The sequence below is a fragment of the Talaromyces atroroseus genome, assembly GCF_001907595.1.
Source record: "Talaromyces atroroseus strain IBT 11181 chromosome Unknown scaffold_8, whole genome shotgun sequence".
NCBI classification, from domain to species: Eukaryota; Fungi; Ascomycota; class Eurotiomycetes; order Eurotiales; family Trichocomaceae; genus Talaromyces; species Talaromyces atroroseus.
In genome coordinates, this window is record NW_017971440.1 from 753,438 (window position 1) to 775,846 (window position 22,409).

General features: G+C 48.3%; 9 protein-coding genes across 9 annotated transcripts, besides 2 other annotated features; 8 read left to right on the forward strand and 1 right to left on the reverse strand.

The window, feature by feature from the left end:
- Nucleotides 1-131: 131 nt before the first annotated feature.
- UA08_06207 (40S ribosomal protein S24-A) lies at nucleotides 132-1,094 on the forward strand (the record flags this gene model as incomplete). Its single annotated transcript, XM_020268505.1, has 3 exons — nucleotides 132-208; nucleotides 696-943; nucleotides 1,018-1,094. 3 exons carry the CDS (start codon nucleotides 132-134, stop codon nucleotides 1,092-1,094), a joined length of 402 nt encoding a protein of 133 aa, XP_020118688.1.
- Nucleotides 1,095-1,878: 784 nt separating this feature from the next.
- Nucleotides 1,879-5,027, forward strand: UA08_06208 (hypothetical protein; the record flags this gene model as incomplete). Its single annotated transcript, XM_020268506.1, has 3 exons — nucleotides 1,879-2,015; nucleotides 2,069-4,180; nucleotides 4,259-5,027. The coding sequence occupies 3 exons, from the start codon at nucleotides 1,879-1,881 to the stop codon at nucleotides 5,025-5,027; spliced, it is 3,018 nt and encodes a 1,005-aa protein (XP_020118689.1).
- Nucleotides 5,028-5,357: 330 nt separating this feature from the next.
- UA08_06209 (hypothetical protein) lies at nucleotides 5,358-6,326 on the forward strand (the record flags this gene model as incomplete). Its single annotated transcript, XM_020268507.1, has 1 exon — nucleotides 5,358-6,326. The coding sequence occupies one exon, from the start codon at nucleotides 5,358-5,360 to the stop codon at nucleotides 6,324-6,326; it is 969 nt and encodes a 322-aa protein (XP_020118511.1).
- A 454-nt stretch (nucleotides 6,327-6,780) lies between these two features.
- UA08_06210 (hypothetical protein) lies at nucleotides 6,781-8,313 on the reverse strand (the record flags this gene model as incomplete). Its single annotated transcript, XM_020268508.1, has 3 exons — nucleotides 6,781-7,346; nucleotides 7,412-7,907; nucleotides 8,125-8,313. 3 exons carry the CDS (start codon nucleotides 8,311-8,313, stop codon nucleotides 6,781-6,783), a joined length of 1,251 nt encoding a protein of 416 aa, XP_020118512.1.
- A 2,663-nt stretch (nucleotides 8,314-10,976) lies between these two features.
- On the forward strand, nucleotides 10,977-12,580 carry UA08_06211 (Peptidyl-prolyl cis-trans isomerase-like 4; the record flags this gene model as incomplete). Its single annotated transcript, XM_020268509.1, has 4 exons — nucleotides 10,977-11,056; nucleotides 11,206-11,910; nucleotides 11,989-12,160; nucleotides 12,215-12,580. The coding sequence occupies 4 exons, from the start codon at nucleotides 10,977-10,979 to the stop codon at nucleotides 12,578-12,580; spliced, it is 1,323 nt and encodes a 440-aa protein (XP_020118692.1).
- A 587-nt stretch (nucleotides 12,581-13,167) lies between these two features.
- Nucleotides 13,168-14,808, forward strand: UA08_06212 (UDP-N-acetylglucosamine pyrophosphorylase; the record flags this gene model as incomplete). The annotated part of the gene is made up of 3 exons (XM_020268510.1): nucleotides 13,168-13,878; nucleotides 13,934-14,668; nucleotides 14,737-14,808. 3 exons carry the CDS (start codon nucleotides 13,168-13,170, stop codon nucleotides 14,806-14,808), a joined length of 1,518 nt encoding a protein of 505 aa, XP_020118693.1.
- A 1,218-nt stretch (nucleotides 14,809-16,026) lies between these two features.
- On the forward strand, nucleotides 16,027-17,208 carry UA08_06213 (hypothetical protein; the record flags this gene model as incomplete). The annotated part of the gene is made up of 7 exons (XM_020268512.1): nucleotides 16,027-16,081; nucleotides 16,142-16,177; nucleotides 16,242-16,276; nucleotides 16,306-16,347; nucleotides 16,409-16,522; nucleotides 16,594-16,806; nucleotides 16,876-17,208. The coding sequence occupies 7 exons, from the start codon at nucleotides 16,027-16,029 to the stop codon at nucleotides 17,206-17,208; spliced, it is 828 nt and encodes a 275-aa protein (XP_020118690.1).
- Nucleotides 17,027-17,204: a repeat region (Identified by RepeatMasker using a combination of RepBase library and repeat library created with RepeatScout).
- An 829-nt stretch (nucleotides 17,209-18,037) lies between the features above and the next one.
- UA08_06214 (Meiotic recombination protein DMC1) lies at nucleotides 18,038-19,539 on the forward strand (the record flags this gene model as incomplete). The annotated part of the gene is made up of 9 exons (XM_020268513.1): nucleotides 18,038-18,076; nucleotides 18,129-18,165; nucleotides 18,221-18,276; nucleotides 18,350-18,445; nucleotides 18,513-18,616; nucleotides 18,683-19,110; nucleotides 19,171-19,193; nucleotides 19,254-19,416; nucleotides 19,472-19,539. 9 exons carry the CDS (start codon nucleotides 18,038-18,040, stop codon nucleotides 19,537-19,539), a joined length of 1,014 nt encoding a protein of 337 aa, XP_020118691.1.
- A 237-nt stretch (nucleotides 19,540-19,776) lies between these two features.
- UA08_06215 (hypothetical protein) lies at nucleotides 19,777-22,320 on the forward strand (the record flags this gene model as incomplete). The annotated part of the gene is made up of 6 exons (XM_020268514.1): nucleotides 19,777-20,748; nucleotide 20,892; nucleotides 21,123-21,134; nucleotides 21,204-21,227; nucleotides 21,267-21,764; nucleotides 21,866-22,320. 6 exons carry the CDS (start codon nucleotides 19,777-19,779, stop codon nucleotides 22,318-22,320), a joined length of 1,962 nt encoding a protein of 653 aa, XP_020118514.1.
- Nucleotides 22,143-22,222: a repeat region (Identified by RepeatMasker using a combination of RepBase library and repeat library created with RepeatScout).
- Nucleotides 22,321-22,409: the final 89 nt, after the last annotated feature.

Genomic DNA, 22,409 nt, shown 5'->3' on the forward strand with positions numbered 1-22,409 from the left:
TGTGTGCGTGAGAGAGACTTTAGCCTAGGGAAGTTCCAGCCATCGACCAACCTTTCTTCCTTCTTTTTTTCTTTCGCCCTGACTTTGTTCTTTTTCGACAAGAACATCGATAAGAAGAAAAAAAAATAATCATGGCCGACGCTCCTATTACCTTGCGGACGCGCAAGTTCATCCGCAACCCTCTTCTTGCCCGCAAGCAGATGGTCGTGTAAGCTCACCTTTTTTTTTCCTTTCTGTTCATCTCCATCTTTGGGTATCAGGTTTTATTTTTCCCTGTTTCGGGTCTGGTTTTTACGATGCGATTTTTCTACGACTGGTGGATGTGATGCGGTCGAGAGCGAGCGAGCGAGGGCGACTGGTATCGATTTCGAGGAAGCAAATAAAGAATCGAGTTGGTTAGAGATATTGTGATTTGAGGTGGAATATCAGTGAGGTGGACATTCTCTTTTACCGGGGAAGAAAAAGAGAGGGATTTTTTTTTCAATCGTTGCATGGGATATGCACAATTCACTCGCGTCCGCATCCACGTCGTTCTCGTTCTCGTTCTCGGGCTGCTCTCGGGCTGCATCAACATCATATACCGGAAGAAATCTGCGACCATCGTACAAAACAGATGGAATTTCTTTCATAAATCTCTCTCTTGTCGATGAACAGACTGTCGATGCAGAACAAAAAAATTCTAATGCTGTGTTTAGTGACGTCCTCCACCCCAACCGCGCCAACGTCTCCAAGGAAGATCTCCGCTCCAAGCTGGCTGATCTCTACAAGGCCAACCAGGACCAAGTCTCCGTCTTCGGTTTCCGCACTCAGTATGGTGGTGGCAAGAGCACTGGTTTCGCCCTCGTCTACGACTCCCACGAGGCCCTGAAGAAATTCGAGCCTCACTACCGTCTCGTCCGTATCGGTGCTGCCCAGAAGATTGAGAAGGCTAGCCGACAGCAACGTACGTTTATACTCTCTCCATTGGATTATACACATTCCTTGTCCATTGCGTGACATGAACTAACATCCCTTCAGGCAAGCAACGCAAGAACCGTTCCAAGAAGTTCCGGGGTACTGCCAAGACCAAGGGCCCCAAGAAGAGCAAGGATTAAAGCGTCTGACGTCCGATTCCGGGGTGATACAAAAGAGGGCGTTGTTAATTGCATTGATTTACGAAATCTGGGAAATAAATTATTCTTTTTTAAAAAAAACGAACCCCGTTTTTTTTTTATTCCTTCTCTTTACGAAATCTTCACATTTGTGCTTGTTATTTGGGACAAGTTCAAGAAATCCCCGTTGTGATTCTGTAAACTCTCTGCATTTGACAAGACAAAAAAAAAAGACAAAAGAAACGAACAAATTCCAGAATACCCCTTTACGATACTTTTCGAGGTCTTGTAAGAGTTAAGAGATTGCGAGTTAGAAAGACTGTGTCGTGATGAATTGAACTGCATCCTTTCTGCGCTGTCAATTGGGATCTTGTCCGTCTGACTTTCGAGGAGTTCAACTGTATAGCTTTCCATGACCCAAAGTGATAGTCAAGCGATCGGCTTCATAAAACCCGAAATAGGACATATCCAGCCCATCCGGGGCTTCCTGGCTTGACCATTTGCGGCTAGACCGGCTGCTGACTCAACCCAATCGCATCGCTGCGTCAGCACGGGCGGCGCTGTGATTGGACAGTTCGAGCCCATTGGCTCTAGAGCCTACACTATCGAAGGATGGGGTCCGCGAGCATCCTCTCTCTCCCTTCTTCTTCCTGCGCGTGGACTCCTGATTTTCTATGCTTGTATATATAAACATCTGTCTCTCCGTCCATCCCGTCCTCCCCGTCAGTCTTCATCCCATTCGTCTCCTGCGCAGAGCACTGCTCTCGCGCAAAGTAGACGGCACAACATGCCTTCCTGGCTGAATGTCAACCCCCGCGCCCTGAAAACGCTCTTCCGATGCTGGCTTCCAGCATGGATAGGCTTCTTGCTGATGGTGATTTACCCGACCTTACATACCATTGGTCTCGCCACCTTTTTCACCGTGTAAGTCACTGTATTCCAAGGGGTGCATTGGTACAAATGGCTGATAACCGCAGATTGGCTCAATTTATGTGCCCTCCCAATGGCATTGAAATGATCTTTGTTTTCACCGCATTGTCTCTCTGGCTTGGCATGTTCCTGGCCTGGGGATGGGGCTGTATCGTTATGAAAGCAGCCCTAGCGGCACGTCCGGCCGCAGAGACCCAGGCCCAATTGATGCATTTGGAGCAAGTTGCCCAGCAACGGGCCAATCAGACAGGCGTCTCTGCCTCGATCGAGGCAGAGATCTTGGTGTTTGATGGATATATGCTGGATGCCCGTGTCTCGGCTGTTTTCCTGGCTCTTGGCCTTTTGTTTATCTACGTCCTCGCTCTCATACGGATGAAGAATCCCAAATTTACGTTTACACAGCTTTTTGGGATTATCATCACCGATCTTTTCATGACTTACGGCCCATTGATGCCTAGTTTTAAGGGGACTTTGCCAAAGGTCATTATTATCCCGGCCTCTATCGGATTGGGACTTGCCTTTGTCTCCTCGTTGTTCCTGTTTCCGCAGTCTACTTCTCATATCACTCTGGAAATGATGGAGAAGATTGTGGATGGGCTGAAGGTGCCCCTGAAGGCTATTATAGAAGACTACCCGGACTCGGAATCGGCAGAACAGCAGGATCTGGCGGTTCTGAATGGAGCTAAGCAGAGTCTTCTCGGTCAATGGCAGGCATTACAGCCAACGCTCGGGTTCTTGAAGCTTGACTTTAGCGTTGGTCGGTGGAGCGACAAGGATATTGTGAGTCTGGACGAAAAGCTCCGTGGCGCTTTTATCAGTACTGTGAATGTTTTGAATCTACGACTGTTTCGACTTCGAAATACACTCCAGGCCCGCAAAGCTTTGGCAACAATGCCATCTGATTCTGCTGCTCCTCCTGGTTCGTCTGCTTCAGACCCTTCTTCGTTTGAGCAGGAATCGGAAGTAGAGGAGAACAAGCAGGATGCAGCGGCAGAGGCAGCAGGAGAAAACTTATTGAAGGAAAAGGCCAAGCTTCAAAAGAACAACAAAAAAGTCGGATTGCATCAAATAAACGAGTTCACCACCTTTCTCAAAGCCATCACTGACACCGACTCTCTCGAGGTGCAAGCCGAGACCATTGATATGCTGCGCAGGGACGGGACGGATGTTATCCAACTTTGCCTTGAAGCACTGGACTCTGTGAAGGATTGTATACACGATGTCAATACGACAAGGCTATTTAGTCGGTTGCCCAAGGAAACCTTTGATAAACACGCTGAACAAAGCCAGGCTGTGCTTGAGAAACTGCGCGCTGCACGAGCCTCCTTTATCAAAAAGACGACAGACGACTTGCTAGAGGCTAATGCCGAATTGTTCGACGCCAATGGCAAGGTAAAGACTCTAGACGCTCATCTACGCAACCGATTCCGAGCTGTCATCTTCGGCATGGTCTTTGAGGAACATGTTCTCAGCGCTGTCGACGGCATCATCCCACTATTAGAGAAAGCTTCTTCGCTCTACAAAGAAAGGACCAAAAACCGGATATGGTTCCCTGCCGGAATTCGACACACCGCTAGCTGGATCTTCAAGCGATCCGCAAAGGCGCCCGTTCACGCAGAGACTTCGTTTGAGGATCCAGATAAAGAGATTGTCGATCAATCCGACCTGCTTCAAGAGAAGCTAAGGATTGTCCGGGGTACGCGAAAGAGACAGCGCTCCAAATTGGCCAGAATCATTAGTGGGTTTTATCACTTTCTCGTATCCCCGGATTCTCTCTATGCACTGCGTCTTGTCGTGTTGTCGCTGGCTCTGGCTATACCCGCTGTGCTCCCTCAAACGGCAGGTTTCTATTACAAACAGAGAGGCTTGTGGGCTTTGATCATGGGGCAAACGACCATGCTGGCTTACATGGCTGATTTCACTTACTCGGTGCTAGGCAGGGTTATCGGATCAGTGATTGGAGGCGTGCTAGGTCTGGTCGCTTGGTATATTGGGTCCGGTAGTGGTGAGGGAAATTCGTATGGGCTGGCTGCTATTGTTGGAGTACTGCTGATTCCGCTGCTCTGTGCACGGCTTTTCCTTCCACGTGCCTTCTTGTTACCGTCAATGATGTGTGCTGCGACGTTCTTGTTGGTGGTAGGATATGGGTTTGACTATGGGTAAGCTCTATCAATGTGTCCCCCTTTTTTTTCCCCCAATATGTACTAATATGAAATTAAAAAAAAAAAAAAAAACAGGCACGTTGCATCTTACGGCTTACCGGGATACGGATATCAAATATTCTGGCGGCGGTTACTTCTTGTCCTCATCGGAATTGCTGCTTCGATTATCGTACAAATCGTTCCCCGTCCCGTCTCAGCCACTCGACATCTTTGCCGGGCACTGTCAAAAGGCATTCGGACGCTATGCGACCACTACGCACTTCTACTCTCATCTCTCGGCGAGCCCAACACTCCCGGTCTCGAAGCCGTTGTCGGACAAATCTCCATCCAACTATCCCAATCCCTAGGCGCGCTTGACCCGCTAATTGCATTAGTGCGATTTGAGTTCTCAACTTCCCTCTTCGACAGCGCTTCGCTGGGCCAGATTAAGAAACTCTGTGTCCAAATCAACTACTCCCTCGCGCGTCTCCTTTACATCACCTCTTCGCTATCCGTGGAATACCAGGAACTCCTCTCCCGGCAAGTCGGGATGCGCAACCACCACAGTATTGGCGATGTGATGGCTGTCTTGGGCGTGATTGAGCAGACGCTCAAGACGGGCGATGCGCTGCCAGAGGTCCTTCCGACGCCGCTTGTGACGAGGCATTTCGCGCACTGGTCCATGCCTAATGTTGACTTGATTATGAGCAAGGAGAAAGTGCAGGATGCGGAGTATCGCAGATTTTGCGCCGCGCTGAGCGCGTACTTGTTGTTTCTGGGCGGCGTGGATGACCTAGTTTTGGCCATGAAGGAGACGCTGGGAGAGGCGCATGTTGTATCTAGAGAGTTGTTGCATCAGATATGAGCAATACAATATAAATTCCTAGTTCTTTTGTACATGGTTCAGAGCTTTGAGAGGCGAGAGTAAACTCCGAGGGCACATTTCTTTTTAATAGGGTTGAGGACATCTCCGAGTGCCCACTTTTTAAAGGGCATATCCGAGGTTGCCATGGCGCTAGTACTAATTAGGGCAGATCTAGCTATATCTCGGACATAACAAAAACAATGAAGTATGAAGAAATGCAAAAGGCATAAATAGCTGCGATATCCCAATAAAAAAATAAACTGGCTCGTTCCAATGTTTCAATTCCAAAGTACTTAAAGACTGTAATCTTCACAAAGACCGACCAACACCATGCTCCCCATAATCACCCTCGAGGAGCACTACATATCCTCCAAAGTACTCAACATCGCCGAAGACCCTCACTACGCCAACTTTCCAGCACACATCACCACCAAGCTCAACTCAGTCGGCGACGAGCGTGTCCAAGACCTCGACAACGGCCATGTCTCCCTGCAAGTCATCTCCCATGGACCCGGCGCCCAGCCACCGCATCTCTGCATCGCAGCAAACAACGACCTGGCAGCCTCCATCTCCAAACATCCCGCACGCTTCAAGGCCTTTGCTCTACTACCCATGACCTCCCCAGTAGAAGCCGCACAAGAACTCGAACGCTGCGTAACGCATCTCGGCTTCGTCGGCGCCCTCATCGACAACCACACAAACGGGCAATTCTACGACGCAAAACGCTTCTGGCCCGTCTTCGAAAAGGCGCAGGAATTAGACGTGCCTATCTACATCCACCCTTCGTACGCAGACGATAGTCTCATGGAGCACTACAAGGGAGACTTTGACGACGCCGTTGCGCTCGCGCTGAGCGCCTATGGCTGGGGGTGGCATTCGGACACTGCGCTGTCACTGCTAAAACTATATGCGAGCGGATTATTCGATCATCTGCCGCGCCTGAAAATCGTGATTGGGCATATGGGCGAAATGCTGCCCTTTCAATTGGATAGAGTGTTTGCCATTGCGGCGCGGTTTGGCGTCCAGCGCAGCCTGAAGGAAGTCTGGACGCAGAATGTTTGGGTTACGACGAGCGGGATGTTTGCGTTGCCGCCGTTGGCGTGTTTGTTGCAGACGATGCCTATTGAGAGAGTGCTGTATAGTGTTGATTATCCGTTTTCGGCAAATGAGAAAGGGTATGAGTTTTTGGAGAAGGTTAGGGAGAGTGGGTTGATTGGTAAGGAGGAGGATTGGGAGAAGTTTGTGTTTAGAAATGCGGAGGCGCTGTTGAAAATTAAGGCTGTGCATGTTCCTGAGTAATGCTGCATGCGTTGGTTTAGATGGTTGTTGGTGTATATAACCAAAATAGTTCTCGTGTCCACAAAGCCCTAAACAAACAGACTTCAATTTATTATATAGCATGATTAAACTAGAGTATATAAACAAAGCAACTCCCATTCCTCCCCATTAGATATTCCTGCAATTAATCCCTCCCCTTTTTGTGTGTATATATAATTATCAATTAAAAAGACAGACCCGCCTTGTACTCTTTTTTATAGTCAAAAACAACAATGTAGCCTCCGAAAATAATATAGGGCCAAATATCCAACGAGATAGATAACTGGGTGAAACTGCAGAGACGAAAATAGGGGAAAAAAAAGAGTGACCAGTCTATTTTAGGAATTCAATGATGTGGTGTGACTGGCTGAACTGACTGATTGATTGCCGGAGAAATTAGATCTGTTCGTCGTACTCTGGCATCAAGGCAGACGGCTCAGTGTTGCTGCTTCTGTCGTCGTTTTCTCGACATCGACATCATCAGCGGCTCTTCTATATCACTCGAAGAATCCGTGGTGCCAGACCGAGTGAACGCTGACGATGACGTGGTAGTGATGGGGAGCGTATCCAAAGAACCCTCTGCGATTGCCGTGTATCTGGCCATGTAGTTCTGACCATGGTGGCCATGATGATGATGTGAAGAAGCAACCCGGCCACCAAGAGCGTGTGAAAGACGCTCTGGTGTGGCGGTAGCAGCATCAGGTTTACCATAAACCCTGCCTACAAAGGATGAACTCTTTGATGATTTAGCTGTAGGGGAATAGATGTTTGTCGGTCTTTCTTCATCATCGTCGTCGTCGTCTTCTCCCCCAGGGATAAAAGAGAGATCGGAAGTTGCTACCATATCCATGTCGCGGAGGTACGGTGTATTGACAACATTCACTGATGATGGGCCGCTACCGCTACCGGTGCTGGTCGTGGGCATCGGCAAGACGCGATGTGTGGACATGTCGCCGGGCGAAAGCAGGTTTGCGGTTGGGAAGAGTGTTGGGACGTCGGCTGCTGTAGATTAGGTTAGTTTATGTTTCGCATGATTTGATATACGAACAAGGAGGCGGAAGTATTACCGTAGAAAATAGTATTCTGTGATCGCGCCAGGTCAGCCGCCATTGCAACATCAGCAGCATGACTCCATGCCTTCGGACTGTCCAAAGAGCCGTAGTAGTCCGTCATAGTATCGGAAGTGCTTGTCGCGGGTATGCATGATGGGCTGTGCAGACCATACGGCGTATTGTAGATATCTTCCATCAACCCGGCGCCACCGCTGCTTGCTGCTGCTGCTGCTGCTACTGCTGCCACGTAGGGCGACTCTCTTTGCAGCGAGTCAACTCGGTGATAGTTCCCCAGATCGGACAGTGACTGGGATCTAGCATATGTCATACCGTACACGAGAGGCGACAGAGTTGAAGGATCGGCTTGTTGTTGGTGAACTCGACTGCCAAAAGAATCCGAGCTGGCTGAGGTGATAAGCGGGGTGTTGCCATTGCTGTTGGTCATTGATGGATGATGATAAGGAAATGGCAGAGCACTCCCTGGCGCTGGTAATAGCTGAGTCGTTTCCGGCTAGAAGGACTGGATAAGCATGCTTCTACTCGGAAAGAGTGTAGGAGCATTATATTTACCCGCAGGAACTGACAGTCACGATGCTTTGCGGCCTGGCAGTTAGTACATGCCGCGCCATCAGAGGTTTCGCCGCTGCATCTTATCTTTCTCTTTCGGCAGCGTGTGCACTGTTCGTTATTAGAATGTGTTCTCTGACAGAAAGAAGAAAGGATCGTACCGCGAGTTGAATTCGACGTCTGTTTTTACTTCCACTCTTGCTCTCCGGATCAGAAGCAGACGCAGAAACAGGAGAAGTAGAAGGGGCCTCTCTACCTCCCTTCATACCATGGTGTTTGCCTGAAGATAGGGCGGAAGAAGACATGATATAGTCCTCTTCTTGCTTGATAGAATAGAAACCGCGGTACATGGCGAGATTCTTCATCCACCAAAACCCAGATAGACGATGAGTCTGACAGCCCTTTTGAAGACGCTAGATGGGAAAAAAAGAATTAATTGGATGTTAAGGCAAGGGAAAAGTACAATAGAGTAAAGAAAAAGATTGCACTCCAGGGAAGAGAAAGTCCAATTTTATAAGTACATATATAGAAGGGAATTAATGAATGACAAATGCCTTTGTCTTTGGTCAAACTTGAGCACAGATACGATATGACAAATTGTGGCTTGTATTGAAACCGGCAATCAAGAAACCTTGCAACAGCTGGTAGCCAGCCAGCTAGCTAGATGATGAGTCCTGAAGTTTGTCCGCCAGGGAGCTAGACAGACCTAATATGATTGACATCGGACGTCTCTATCCCTGGTACACACAATGGGAATCATCCTTCATTCCGGTGCTAGCGTTGTTTGGCGTTGTAGAAAGCTATTTTGTTTTGTCGTACTAAAGTGGAACTGGGATACGTCCGTTTGAGATATAGAGATAGAGAGACAAGAAAGCTTCTGCGCAAGAGAGACATGTCGATTCGCTAAAGAAACCTTTTTTTGCCCTTTCAAGTTTGGAATCCCCCGCCTAGGCTCTCGCATAATGGCGCTTGTTTCACAGAGCTAACGTCGCCCTACCTTGGAAGACGGACCGACTTTGCAAGATACTCCTGATCTCATAAAGAAAACGCCTCAGGACAACATCAGCATGCAGAATCCTGCATGCATGCATGCTTTTCCTTTTTGCACGCATAAGGAAAATGCATCATTTACCATGCTGAACGAGACGGCCGCCACGACCGTAAGCAGGCAATTTTGGCCGTTGCAATATGCTTCTCTGTTTAGGTCATTTTGGTTTTCCCGAGTGGGTCTCTGGAACGTTGAGAATTGAGAGCGAAAATGAACATAGAAATAGACGAATCAGGAGTAGTTACCTATGCTGTGCGTGGTAGAGCTGCAAGTCAAGCAAACAAGTCGGAAGCCGGAAGCGCAGATGATTGGAGGCAGAGAGCAAGCATGTTTTGCATGTCCTTTCACAAGGCTTGCAATCTGGACTGGTTGTTGTCGTTCCCCTGTCATCCGTGCCCTTTTTTTCCCCCCTCCCTTTGGAATAAAGAACAGCCGCTCTGGCAAGGCTGTCGGTCGGTCGGTGGTTGGGGTGCATACAGGGTTGGTCGATTCAACAAACGGACAATTTTTTCCCTGCGATTGTATATGCCTAGTCAGGCGAGCATCGTGAAAATGTCTGCAAGCACATAGTCTGTCCTTAGTGGTATTGTGTAGAGAAGAGCCATCATAGCCATCATCACGATCAAAGGAATGTGTGTGTGTATCCTACTCTAATCCACCTCTCTAAACATTGAAACACAAACCGGGACGAGCTTCAAAGCGTCATGCCATGTCATATTGTCGTAGCGCAAACCAATTTTCAGACACACAACCCCATTGATTTGTTAACAAAGCAAGTAGATCCACCCAATCAAAGGCAAGGCCTTGTTAACCAGGTTACATAGATCTAACGGTCAGTAGCCGTAGAAGAGGAGTTGATCTGATCTGATGGCTGTCGGTGTCTGCTGGTTTCTGGAATTTTCTACACCGCAGCATACGCTCTGGGATTCTTCATCGTCGTCCTTACGCCAGCCAAGAACGATTTCTGTTGTTGTAGCATGTAGCATTGCAAAAGAGACCGTTTCTAGATCAGCCATGGAGAGCTATAGCTGACTGGCGCTGGCAAAGTTTGATTGGAAGCATGGTTGTCATTGCGTTTCTTCGGAAATTACACTATCCCGAGTAATGCAAAAGAGGCTGTATCCAGCATTTCGTAGAGAGCTTGGAAAAGAACGGTGTGATCTGATTCGTTGTCGAGCTCCGTCCGCCATGGTTATAGTTTTAGGATTGAGATCCCAGTCACCGTAGTTGTGCAACACAAAACAGCATTGTCCTGCTTCCTTTCGGGGGGAGGTGACGTTCCTAATTTAGTACTTCGAGTCCACCGGTGTGAAACTCGAAGCTCGTGGCGCGAGGAAACACGAATATTCCGGATTGCTGTAAGGAGTAAGTACCGATACACCGGCTTCAGCACTGTAGACAGTAGCCAAGGCTGATGGGGGTGAGTAATTCAGTATTGAATTCATATTGAGCAATCTACAAGCTCGCCATCCCCCATGCAAGCTTTCGACTGGGGTTGCTCTGTACGCGGCACGGCAGACATGCGCGGAGAAAGGTCTGGATCCGACTGGCAGCTAAGTGGTCAGAATTAGAAACGCATAGCAGAGGGATGTATTCTTGTGTAACCGCGCGAGTTAATCCCACAGGCAACATCAAGGCAGACCGCGACGAAGCAATTGGGGCCGAGAGAGAGACAGGCGGAGTGAGTGAGAGCGAGAGAGAGAGAGAGAGAGAGGGAGCATTATCCCAGTTGGGCGGTCTCAGATGGGCAAACTTGCTGGGCGGTTTGGCGCCTGTCAAATCAGGCTGCCAAGGCTCGGAAGGCGCCTTCCCAGGAAAGCTCCTGCATCCAACTGCGTCCGTTACCTCCAGCAATTTCACTCAAAAATATCCATCTGAATCAGCACCACAAAACAAAGCAGAACAGGGTGTCTTCTGCTTCTGCTCGTCCCAGCCTTGCGCAACTGCTCTTGAGCATGCCGCATAATGAGCGTGTTACTTGAAACCTCCCACGGCGACTTGGTCATCGACTTGCTAGTTGATGTCGCTCCAAAAGCTTGTGAAAAGTGAGTTCTCTTTTTCTGTCTCTGTATCCGCCATTTCTTGTCACCGTCTTTGTTAGTGCTGGCGTTTGCTTTCCTCCCCCCCCCCCTTTGTCCTGTCCTACAAAGTTGAGTGGCTGAATGCAGACTAAGATCTTCCATCTACCTGTTAGCTTCCTAAAGCTATGCAAAGTCAAGTATTACAACTTCTCCCCGGTGCACAGCGTGCAGAAGAATTTCACCTTCCAAAGCGGTGACCCAATCGGACCAGGTTCGCCCGACAGCGATGGGGGATCTTCAATATGGGGTTTACTCAAAGGATCCGCATACAAAACTTTCGCCGTTGACATGCCGCCCAAATTGAAACATACAGATAGAGGCACCGTAAGCATGGCAACCGTGCCGTCGCCCAAAGACCCGGACGAGCGCCTGGCGGGCAGTCAGTTCATTGTGACATTAGGCGATAACCTCGATTACCTGGACGGCAAGGCGGCGATCTTTGGCAAGGTGGTAGAGGGGTTTGATGTGTTGGAAAAGATAAACGAGGCCTTTATCGATGATAATGGTCGACCTCTGAAGGATATTCGTATTCGGCATACGGTAATCTTGGACGATCCTTATGATGACCCTCCTGGGTTGCAAGAGCCCCCCGAGAGCCCTTTGCCGTCCAAGGCGCAACTGGCCACAGTGAGGATAGCCGACGATGAGGAGCTGGACGAGAATATGGATGAGGAAGCTATGGAACAGCTTCGACGGGAGCGCGAGGCCCGGGCCCAGGCCTTGACCCTGGAGATGGTTGGAGATCTTCCATTTGCAGAGGTCAAGCCGCCGGAAAACGTGCTTTTTGTGTGCAAGTTAAACCCCGTTACACAAGGCAAGTTTGCTTAGATTAAGACCACGTTATACTGCGGCAGCTAACCATCACGAATAGACGAGGACCTCCACTTGATATTTAGTCGTTTTGGGACCATCCTCTCGTGCGAAGTTATCCGCGACAAGCGAACAGGGGACAGCTTGCAATATGCGTTTATTGAGTTTGAAAACCAGAAAGACTGCGAACAAGCTTACTTCAAGATGGAGGGCGTTTTGATTGACGACCACCGTATTCATGTGGATTTCTCTCAGAGTGTATGCCATACTCTACGATTACAGAAGACACCGTTGCTCACATTGTGTGAATAGGTCTCGAAACTGTCAGATACCTGGCGGCAAGCTACGATTTCCAAACGACAAGGAGGAGGATTCGGCGGCATATCGAGTCTGGAAAGAAGACGCCAGTACCGCGCCGCTGACGACCACCGTGGCCGATCTGACCGTTATGGCATGGTCTTTGACAAAGACGAGATGCGCCGCGCACCAAACCGGGAGCCGACAGCTTCACAACCAGCGCGATCACGTAGTCGCAGCCCCCTGCGCAAAGGTCCTGAGCGGCGCCGCGATGAGCGAGATCGCGACAGGGACAGAGAAAGGGATAGGGATAGGGATAGAAATCGCAACCGGGACAGATATTCTCACGACAGAAGGGATTATGACAGGCGACGGCGATAATCTCAGCTCAGCTTATGTATGATGACTGCAAAAACCGAAAGTGATGTAATTGTAGGTATACAAATGATTCTGCTTTTGGATCATGTCTCAACTAGGTCGATATAATTAGCCCAGGGCCCAGGCTGGCTGTGTAGGCTAGTGCGGACTATGCGCACACTAGCCAAGCCACCGCCCGATGATTTGCCCCTCAGCGAGTTATGCAGCAAGACTTTTGACTGGGGGGTATGTGTATGCTCTGCCACGCTGAGCATTTCAGCCCTCCTTAGTAGCCATGTGAATGTGCTAGAATAGTAACAATAGCAGAGGCCATAGGAACAGCGTTGGGAAAGCAGAACAGGAGCAGGAACAGTAAAAGCACCCATAAGGGGGGATAAAAACCACGGGGAAAGCTCCAGGCGGTGTGGGCTGCAACTGAAACATCAGGAAGCCTTCTCCTTGCTACAAAAGCTGTGCAATTCTCCTGTCTCTCTTCATTCTTTTCTCTTTTTTTCCTCTCTCCCTCTCTCCCTTCTCTCTTTTCGACTTCTATTTGCCATTACACAATCCCATTCATTCCTGCCTTCTCTAAAACTCAGTCGATATTCAAAATGGCCTCCGTCGTACATAACCTTCTGGACAAGATCCAGGGCAACAACAACAACAACATCGCAGAGCCCTCCACCGAAGAGCTCCAACAGCTCCGACAGAAATACGAAGCTGCCAATCAAGGCCATGTATTCACATTCTACGACAGTCTCACATCCTCCGAAAAGAGCCAATTCTTCCAACAGCTCTCCACATTCAACCCCAATCGTATAACCGAGCTTGCTGAAATCGCCCTGCACCCACCCCAGACATCCTCTGAGCCCGTGAAACTCGAGCCTCTGCCCGCGTCTGCCACGGCGTCGATCCTCGACTCAGACCCCAAAGATCTTGAGGCATACTATAATGAGGGACTACGATTGGTCTCGGAGAACAAAGTGGCGGTGGTCCTGATGGCTGGTGGACAGGGTACCCGTCTTGGTAGCTCGGCTCCCAAGGGGTGCTTCGATATTGGACTTCCGAGCCACAAGCCCTTGTTCCAGATCCAGGCAGAGCGAATTGCCAAGGTCCAGGCTCTGGCAGACAAAGCATACAATAAGAAGGCTGTCGTGCCGTGGTATGTCATGACCAGTGGTCCGACAAATAAGCCTACCGAGGAGTTTTTCCAGAAGCATAATTACTTTGGATTGGACAAGTCGAATGTCAAGTTCTTTGAGCAGGGTGTTTTGCCTTGTATTTCGAATGAGGGTAAGATTCTTTTGGAGAGCAAATCCAAGGTATGGCTATCCCTTGTTGTCTAGGATTTTACTCTGTATTGACTTGACTGTCTAGGTTGCCGTTGCACCTGATGGCAACGGTGGTATTTACCAAGCTCTGATCACTTCTGGCGCGAGAGAAGATATGCGCAAGCGGGGCATTGAGCACGTTCACACATACTGTGTTGACAACAGTCTTGCCCGTGTTGCAGACCCTGTCTTTATCGGATTTGCGGCCTCCAAGGACGTCGATATCGCCACCAAGGTGGTCCGCAAACGCAATGCCACCGAGTCCGTAGGCCTGATCCTGCAGAAGAACGGGAAACCAGACGTGGTCGAATACTCAGAGATCGACAAGGAAACAGCCGAAGCCAAGGACCCCCAAAACCCCGAGGTGCTCAAATTCCGCGCCGCTAACATCGTCAACCACTACTATTCCTTCCGATTTCTAGAATCTATTGAGTCCTGGTCTCACAAACTTCCGCACCACGTTGCGCGCAAAAAGATCCCATCCATCGACCTTCAAAGTGGCGAAACGGTCAAGCCCGAGAAGCCCAATGGCATCAAGCTGGAGCAATTCGTGTTTGACGTGTTTCCGCTGACACCGCTGGACAAGTTTGCGTGCATTGAAGTGCGCCGTGAAGACGAGTTCTCGCCGCTCAAGAACGCGCGAGGCACCGGCCAAGACGACGCGGATACCAGCAAGAGGGATATCATGCTTCAAGGGAAGCGCTGGGTGGAGCGAGCAGGCGGTGTGGTTGTTACTGAGGATGATGCTGCAGGCATCGAAGTGTCTCCTTTGATCAGCTACGTAAGTTCTACAAATTTACCCTCAGCTTCTCTTATGTCTTGTCTACTAACACACTACTACTTGCCTAGGGCGGCGAGGGCCTTGGATTCTTGAAATCGAAAGAAATCCGAGCTCCGGCAGTGATCGAGAAGGAGATCTAGACAGGAGCGGGGGGAAAAAAGGGAAAAGTCTTACTTATTACTATGTTTAGAACGTTTACTTAATAATACCTTTTGCTACATCCTTTAAAACCTGTACGGTCTGCAGTGTATGCTCCAGTCCTTTGTGAAATAATACTAACCACATCAAGCTAGCCCCAGCTCATCCAAGCGTCATCGTCATCACTTTTTTCTTTTCTTTTTATTTCACACCTTAAAAATTTCCGCAAAAGTCCTTGGTTGTGTACTCGTAATACCAATACAAATACCCACCACTCCCGCTCAGTGCAAATCAATGGTCCATGAAACCCCGTCCTACGTATTAAATGCCTCAGGCGAGTTTAATTATAACATACACACTTGTCGTAATACGGAAAGGCGCGGAAAATTAAACCATATTTCTATTTTTTTTTTTTTCTTTTGCTTCATCAATTAATTATTCAGATATTATTTTCCACCCCCCCATTCACTTTTGAAATTTTGGAATTCTTACTTTACTTGTTCTGCTGGACTCTTCGTGGTGAGAAATCCTATCCCTTTCATACTGCGTGGGAACTTTTTGGGGGTGGATTGAGCTCGCTCTGAGGTTGTTCAGTGTGCGTGCGTGAGTGCGGCTTTGTTGGAGTTGAATTGAAGTAAGGTTGGACAGGACTTGGATTGTTGGGGTAAGAAATGTTTTTTTTTTCCTTCTTTCCTTTGCACTTTTTAAATTTGGCTGACTTGCTGGGCAGATTAATTATTGGATTTTAAGGAGATAGTAGGGTGAGTAAAAGTATCATTTTTTTATATACATCCCGTTCAATCTGTCTATCTGTCTTGTCAAGAAAGAAGGGAAAAGAAAAAACACGAAATGGAGGAGGAAAAGCAAAGAGTGCAAAAATCGCCAACCAACCAACCAACCAATTCTTCAGCAAGCAGAGACTGCATGCAGATCAGGATCGCCAGCCAATAAATTGACTGGTCAGACAACTCAAACGGTCAACCTGCAGAGATAGTCACGTGGTTGGGTACTATCAAAATTGATGTCAAGAATACTAGCATGTTACAAAGAAAAAAAAAAAAAAAAAAAAGGAAACAAAACAAAACAAAACAAAAATCATACGAATATTCCGATGTTCTTTGCGTCCCCTTGTTCTGCTCGACTTTTTTCCATTACATTTCTACTCATTCTATATATCAAGGGGAGATGGCTGATACGGTAGTCAACAGTTGTCGGGAAACATGTTGCTGGCTCGTCGTGCGTGTTACAAGTGTGGCAACATCGGCCACTACGCTGGTCTGTAGAATCAATCCTAAGAAAATAGAGAGGGGATGAGAGACTGACTAGTGGGTATAGAGGTGTGCTCGTCTTCTGAGCGTCTCTGCTATAATTGTATGTATATACACACGGCCGGTCCTGGGGAGGAAGTGAAACTAACTACTATATTTTTTTTTAGGCAAACAACCTGGTATGGCCTACTTCTATGCCCTGGTAAGGCAGAACGAGACTAATTGGTGCAGGACACGAGTCAAATGCCTGTCCACGACCTCGTACGACGGAGAGTGAGTGTGTATCAGCCTAGCTTCGTTGAATCAGATCTAACATCTTATTCTAGCCAAACAGTGCTACCACTGTCAAGGATTAGGCCATGTCCAGGCTGACTGCCCTACCCTTCGACTGAGCGGCGGTGCTAACAGTGGCCGATGCTATGGCTGCGGCCAACCCGGTCATTTGGCTGTATGTACACGCATGCCGTCTTTTTTTTTTCCCCTCCCGATGTACTTACTTGATACTGATTGGTATTATAGCGCAACTGCGCAACTTCCAACGTCCAGGCTGGCGCTGGTCCAGGAGCTGGCCGCGGCGGAAATGGCCCCCGTGGTGGAATTGTTGGAATGTTCCCCCGCGGCGCATTTGGAGCATATCCCAGAGCTGCCACTTGCTACAAATGCGGCGGTCCAAACCACTTTGCGCGTGACTGTCAGGCTCAAGCTATGAAGTGCTATGCATGTGGGAAGCTGGTGAGTTTGAACATACATGCATTGAACAAAAAAAAAAAAGTAATGCTGGTCACTAACTACCGACTCTAGGGACACATCTCGCGCGACTGCACGGCTCCAAATGGAGGCCCCTTGAGCTCTGCTGGAAAAGTGTGCTACAAGTGCTCGCAAGCCGGTCACATCTCGCGTGATTGCCCAACTAACGAGAACAATAACAATAGCAACAGCAACGCTCAAGCGACTGCTGATAAGACTGCTGCCGCTACTTCTCCGGCAGCTGCGCCAGCTTCAATTCCAGCCCCCGCCCCAGCACCGGCGTCAGCTCCTGCTCCTGCTGCTGCTGCTCCTATCGAAGGCTCCACTGAAGCTGTTGCTGTTGCTGTTGCTCCAGCAGCTGCTGCTACTACTACCGCGGCTGCGTAGACCTTTTCTTCTTCGTTTCTCCATCTGAGATAATCAAACGTCATCTTTTTCTTTGATTTTGTCCCATTCCATTCCAATTTCTTTTTTAATATTTTCAATTTGACTTATCTCTGGACACCTAACTTACTTTGAAAAACGACACTACCTCTCTGATGAATCTCATCTCATCTCATTTTCTTCTTAGTATCGACCTTCCCCTATTGTTTGTTACGTGTAACGACGACAACGTGAAAAGGAACGAACGACATTCTACGATAAAAAAAATTTCCTCAGATTCATGCTGCAAATTCATGCAAATGCAAAGAATCTTTTAATGCATTTGGGGGTTCGGGACCGGACTGGATTCTTCTCCTTATTTTCATGATTTGGCGTCTGTTAGTTACATCTGTTTTTTTTTTTTTTTTTTTTTTTTTTCTGTTTAAAAAGGCAACTAGAGGCAGGAAAAGGAGAACGCGAAGAAGAGAAAAAAAAAAAAAGAGAGAGAGATAACTATTGAGACATGACAGAAGGATGTAGTAATCGTGGTCAATTCAAGTTGTCAAGGGGAGTGAGTGAGCGAAATGATCAATCAAGTCTCCCAATAATATGATACGATATGGCCTTGAATGAAAGTTTTCATCAAATTTTTTTTCCAGCTTTTTTTAACTTCTTTTGAAGGCCAGTCCAAAGAGGAAATTCATGTGACTGTAGTCCACGACAGGGAAGGAAGGAGCCATCTTAGGAAGGAGTCTGCTCTTCGGCCGTTCCCCCCCTTCCTCTTCATCTCTTTCCTCTCCTTGTAAAGTACCTAGGGATAACTGCTTGATCATCAGGACTCGAAGCATCCATCATGCCTGCCTCTGAAGCTAGCGACGAGTTCGACCTCGATGTATGATACTGACTTCTATATCTCTATACACGCTAACATCCAAAAACTACAGGACTTCATCATCGATATTGACAGCATTGAAGCTCACGGTACACAGCCATGTCTGCCTCCGACACGTCTGCGATATCTACTGACCGGATATAGGCATAGGTGTGGCTGACATCACGAAACTGAAGGCGAATGGCTTCTATACTGTTGCTGTATGTCTCTCACTTTATTTTTTTTTTTTTTCGTCCCTCTTGCTATACAGGCCTATGCTGACTGATTCCTCAGTCTGTTCACGGAGCTACTCGCAGAACTCTGTTGAAAATCAAAGGATTCAGTGAGATCAAGGTCGAGAAGATCAAGGAGGCTATTCAGAAATGTCTGGTACGGCTATTCCTAGCATTATCATATTCTAGTGCGACGATTCAGCCGATGCTAAGGACAATGCAAGCCGACTGCGAATGGGTTCATCACTGCCATGGAACTCTGCCATCAACGGAAGAAAGTGTTCAAGATCTCTACTGGCAGCAAGCAGTTTGATTCTATCCTTGGAGGGTCAGTTGGCTCTTTCCAGCTTCTAGTCTCGCACCAGGTCATTGATTGATTGATTGATTGAGGCAGCGGCTTCCAAAGCATGAGCATCAGCGAAGTCTACGGCGAGTTTCGTTGCGGCAAAACGCAGCTGTCCCATACCATGTCTGTTATCGCTCAACTACCCAAGGAAATGGGTGGCGGAGAGGGCAAAGTGGCCTATATTGATACCGAGGGCACATTCAGGCCTGAGCGTATAGCTCAGATTGCAGAGCGCTTTGGTCTTGACCCGGAGTCTACGCAGGAGAATATTGCTTACGCGCGTGCCTTAAACAGTGAGCACCAGCTCGAACTTCTGAATACGCTTTCGAAGGAGTTTGCTGGTGGCCAGTACCGGCTTCTTGTTATTGATAGTATCATGAATTGTTTCCGCGTGGATTTCTCGGGTCGAGGAGAGCTGGCTGAAAGACAGCAGAAGCTTAATCAGTTTCTAATCAGGCTGGCTCATTTGGCTGAAGGTACTTATTCTGTCTTTGTTGTCTTTAGTTTTATCATTATTGTATTTCTGACAACACCAGAGTTCAACGTCTGTGTCCTGATGGTAGATCAAGATATCTTGTCCTGTGATTATATCATTGTATGCTCACTCTCGCTGTTACAGACCAACCAAGTGCAGAGTGACCCCGGAGCCAGTGCCCTCTTTGCAGGCGCTGACGGCCGTAAGCCGGTAGGTGGACACGTTCTTGCCCATGCATCGACGACACGGGTGCTACTTCGCAAAGGCCGTGGAGAAGAACGAGTGGCCAAAATCCAGGATTCACCAGGTTAGTTTTATATATCTCATGATTATATTTGATTAGACGCAAGCTCATCGTGCAGATTGTCCCGAGCGAGAGGCGACGTATATCATAACCAATGGTGGCATCAACGATCCGGACAAGGTGTGATCTGATTTTTAGACTATTATCTGGACAATAACGGGGGATACTTATTGATATCGAAGTGACGTGGTGGAGATTTAAAGATGCGATCTTAATTAGTTAGAGCTACATATGGCGGCCCGCGTAAACTTGCCGTGCTGCGGCGAGTACAGTAAAATTCCGCTCCGAATAAATTTAATAAATTTATTTTTATCGCTCTCTCACCACACGCTTCACAAGCTCAACAACATACATCATACAACCATGCCGAAAAAATCGTCATCAATAGAAATATCCGGCTACACAGTCCTCCCCCTGCGACTGCCCGCAACACCATCATTCCCCTCACCAGCTACTCACTACCTCTACCTCCGCGCTCATGAACCCCGGATCCCCGACGCCGACGCACCGCGCTCGCTCTTCCTCGTGAATCTCCCGATTGACACGACAGAGTTACATTTGCGACATTTATTTTCAAGCCAATTGTCAGCGGGACGGGTTGAAAAGGTTCATTTCGGGTCTACAGCCACTTCTGCCGCCACAACAACTACCGTCAGTACGACCGCCAGTGAAGCAGGACAAGGCAAAAAACGTAAACGAGACGAAATCACAGCATCAGACCTACAGAATCAACTGGAAAATGTCAAACTCCCATCAACCTGGGACCGAGCATTACATGCCAGCGGCTCGCATGCTGTTGTCACTTTTGTCGATAGACCGGCTATGGAGGCTAGTCTGAAAGCCGCACGCAAAGCCGCACGATCACGGTCTCGGTCTACAGAAGGAGAGAAGAAAAACAAAGGAATAACAATACCCTGGGCCGAAGGTATCGAAGACCGAGTGCCCAATCTCGGAGCATCGCGCTACCAGAAACATTGCAATGAGCTACGCTTCCCGGCCGCGGACGAATTATCGGGTATTGTGAATGAGTACATGTCGCTGTTTGCGCAGGTAGAAGAGACGCGGGCTCGCGAGTCGGCGCGTCGTGCACAGGAGCCCGACGAAGATGGGTTTGTGACTGTGACCAAAGGGCCGCGGTTGACGGACTTGGCTGCGCGAGAGGAAGAGGTGAGGGAGCTAGTGGAGAAGCAGAAGAGGAGAGAGGAAGGGCTGGGTGATTTCTATCGGTTTCAGACGAGGGAGAAGAGGAAGGAGAGGCAGAATGATTTGTTGAAGCGGTTTGATGAGGATAGGAGGAAGATTGAGAAGTTGAAGAGGGGGAGGGGTGGGATTATGGTATTTCCCTCTTTTTTTTTTACCCTTTCTTCGTACTAAGAGAATCCTTTTTTTTTTTTGGCTAACAAATGTGGTGCAGCCCGAGGGGATGTGAAGCCAGGGAAAGAAAAGCATTTACGGCGTTTCTTGTTTATATTTGCTAGGGTGAGTGGATATATTCTTGCTCTTATTCTTCTGTCTATCGTGATGAGTCGGCTGGGGCCATAGTAGGATAAACCTGCGTTTGAATTGTTGAATGCCAGTGTTTGTCGATGTCTGCAAAAACCAGCTTTATATAAAATCTTCTCACTCTCTGATATGTCAATTTTGTTACGATATTTATCTTACTTTTGCCCTGTTGTTGGGTATGACAGTGCTAACTCAAACATTGACAGGATTGCACCTAGGTATTTTTTCAAGCATATAGTATTGACACGAATAGAAATGCCATAATTACTTCTTCTGATGTTGTATAGTTCGTTATATTTCTCAGTTCCAGTGTAAAGTTAAGGCACCCAGGCAGCCATGACATGTCCCAGACTCCCAACACGGCAACTCTACGCGATCAGATACGATGATCGCATCGAATCCAAACTACGTAGTTCGACCCTCTCCTCATGGATATAGCAATATCAACACACCCACCACAATGAACACAACAAATACTACAGGCGCAGAAGAAGGAGGCTTCCTAAATCCCACCCTTCCATCCCCTGCACCAACTACATCCACCAGCACCAACACCACCTCGACCATCACCCTCCCACGCCAACGCATCCACCCCCTCAAACCCGGCGGCGCAAAGGAGTCGTCGCTAATCAATCATGTGGATCGCAAAATATTAAGAATAAATCGCAGGCATGCGAAGAAGTTTAGTAGTGCTTTGCGGGGTGCTGATGCCGATGATACTGTAACAGGAAGCATGCGAGATGCTGACGCGGAGGACGGGGAAGGAGAGGCCAAAGGGTACGAGAGTTTCACGGAAGTTGCCAGGGATATCGAGGAGGTTATTGATGTTGTTTGGGTTAGTGGGACGCGTAAGTATCTCTCTATTCTGTTCTATTTTTAATAATTTTTTTTTTTCTTTGTATTTACTTCTTTTATGTTATTGGATGGATGATGGGCTGACTCTGTGAAGCATCCCTACAAATACCCTACCTCATCTCGCTCGCGGGACTGGTCAATACCTACCTCCCAGAATACCCTTTGGGAGCAGCGGCGGCAAAACAGACCTTCAGACTCCTCAGGAAATTCGATGTCATGTTTGCCAGTCTCCTGGTTGGCGAGGATGTAGAGTCGGGCATCCCGCTCAGCGGGTTTGAGGCTGGGCGTGCTGGGTATGTGAGCATGACGGAGAAGGTGAGGATCAAGAGTGTGGCGGAGACGAGTAGGATTGTGGTTGTGGAGATGGAGGTTGGTGATGATGTTGACGACGAAGACGAAGACGAAGATGGCATGGATATAGATGGTGGTGATGATGATGATGATGATGCTGCCACTGAGACCAGGACGTGGGAAATGGAGGCGGCCAGGGTTTATGAGAGGACGATTCAGTACTTGGGGGATGAATTGGGCAAGGCCGAACTTGGTTGATCTTGCTTTTACTCGTTCCGTCCGAAGTTTTGAGCATATAGAGAAATGGGGGATGATGATGAGGATTGTTGAGCCGGCGCCGGGGGGGG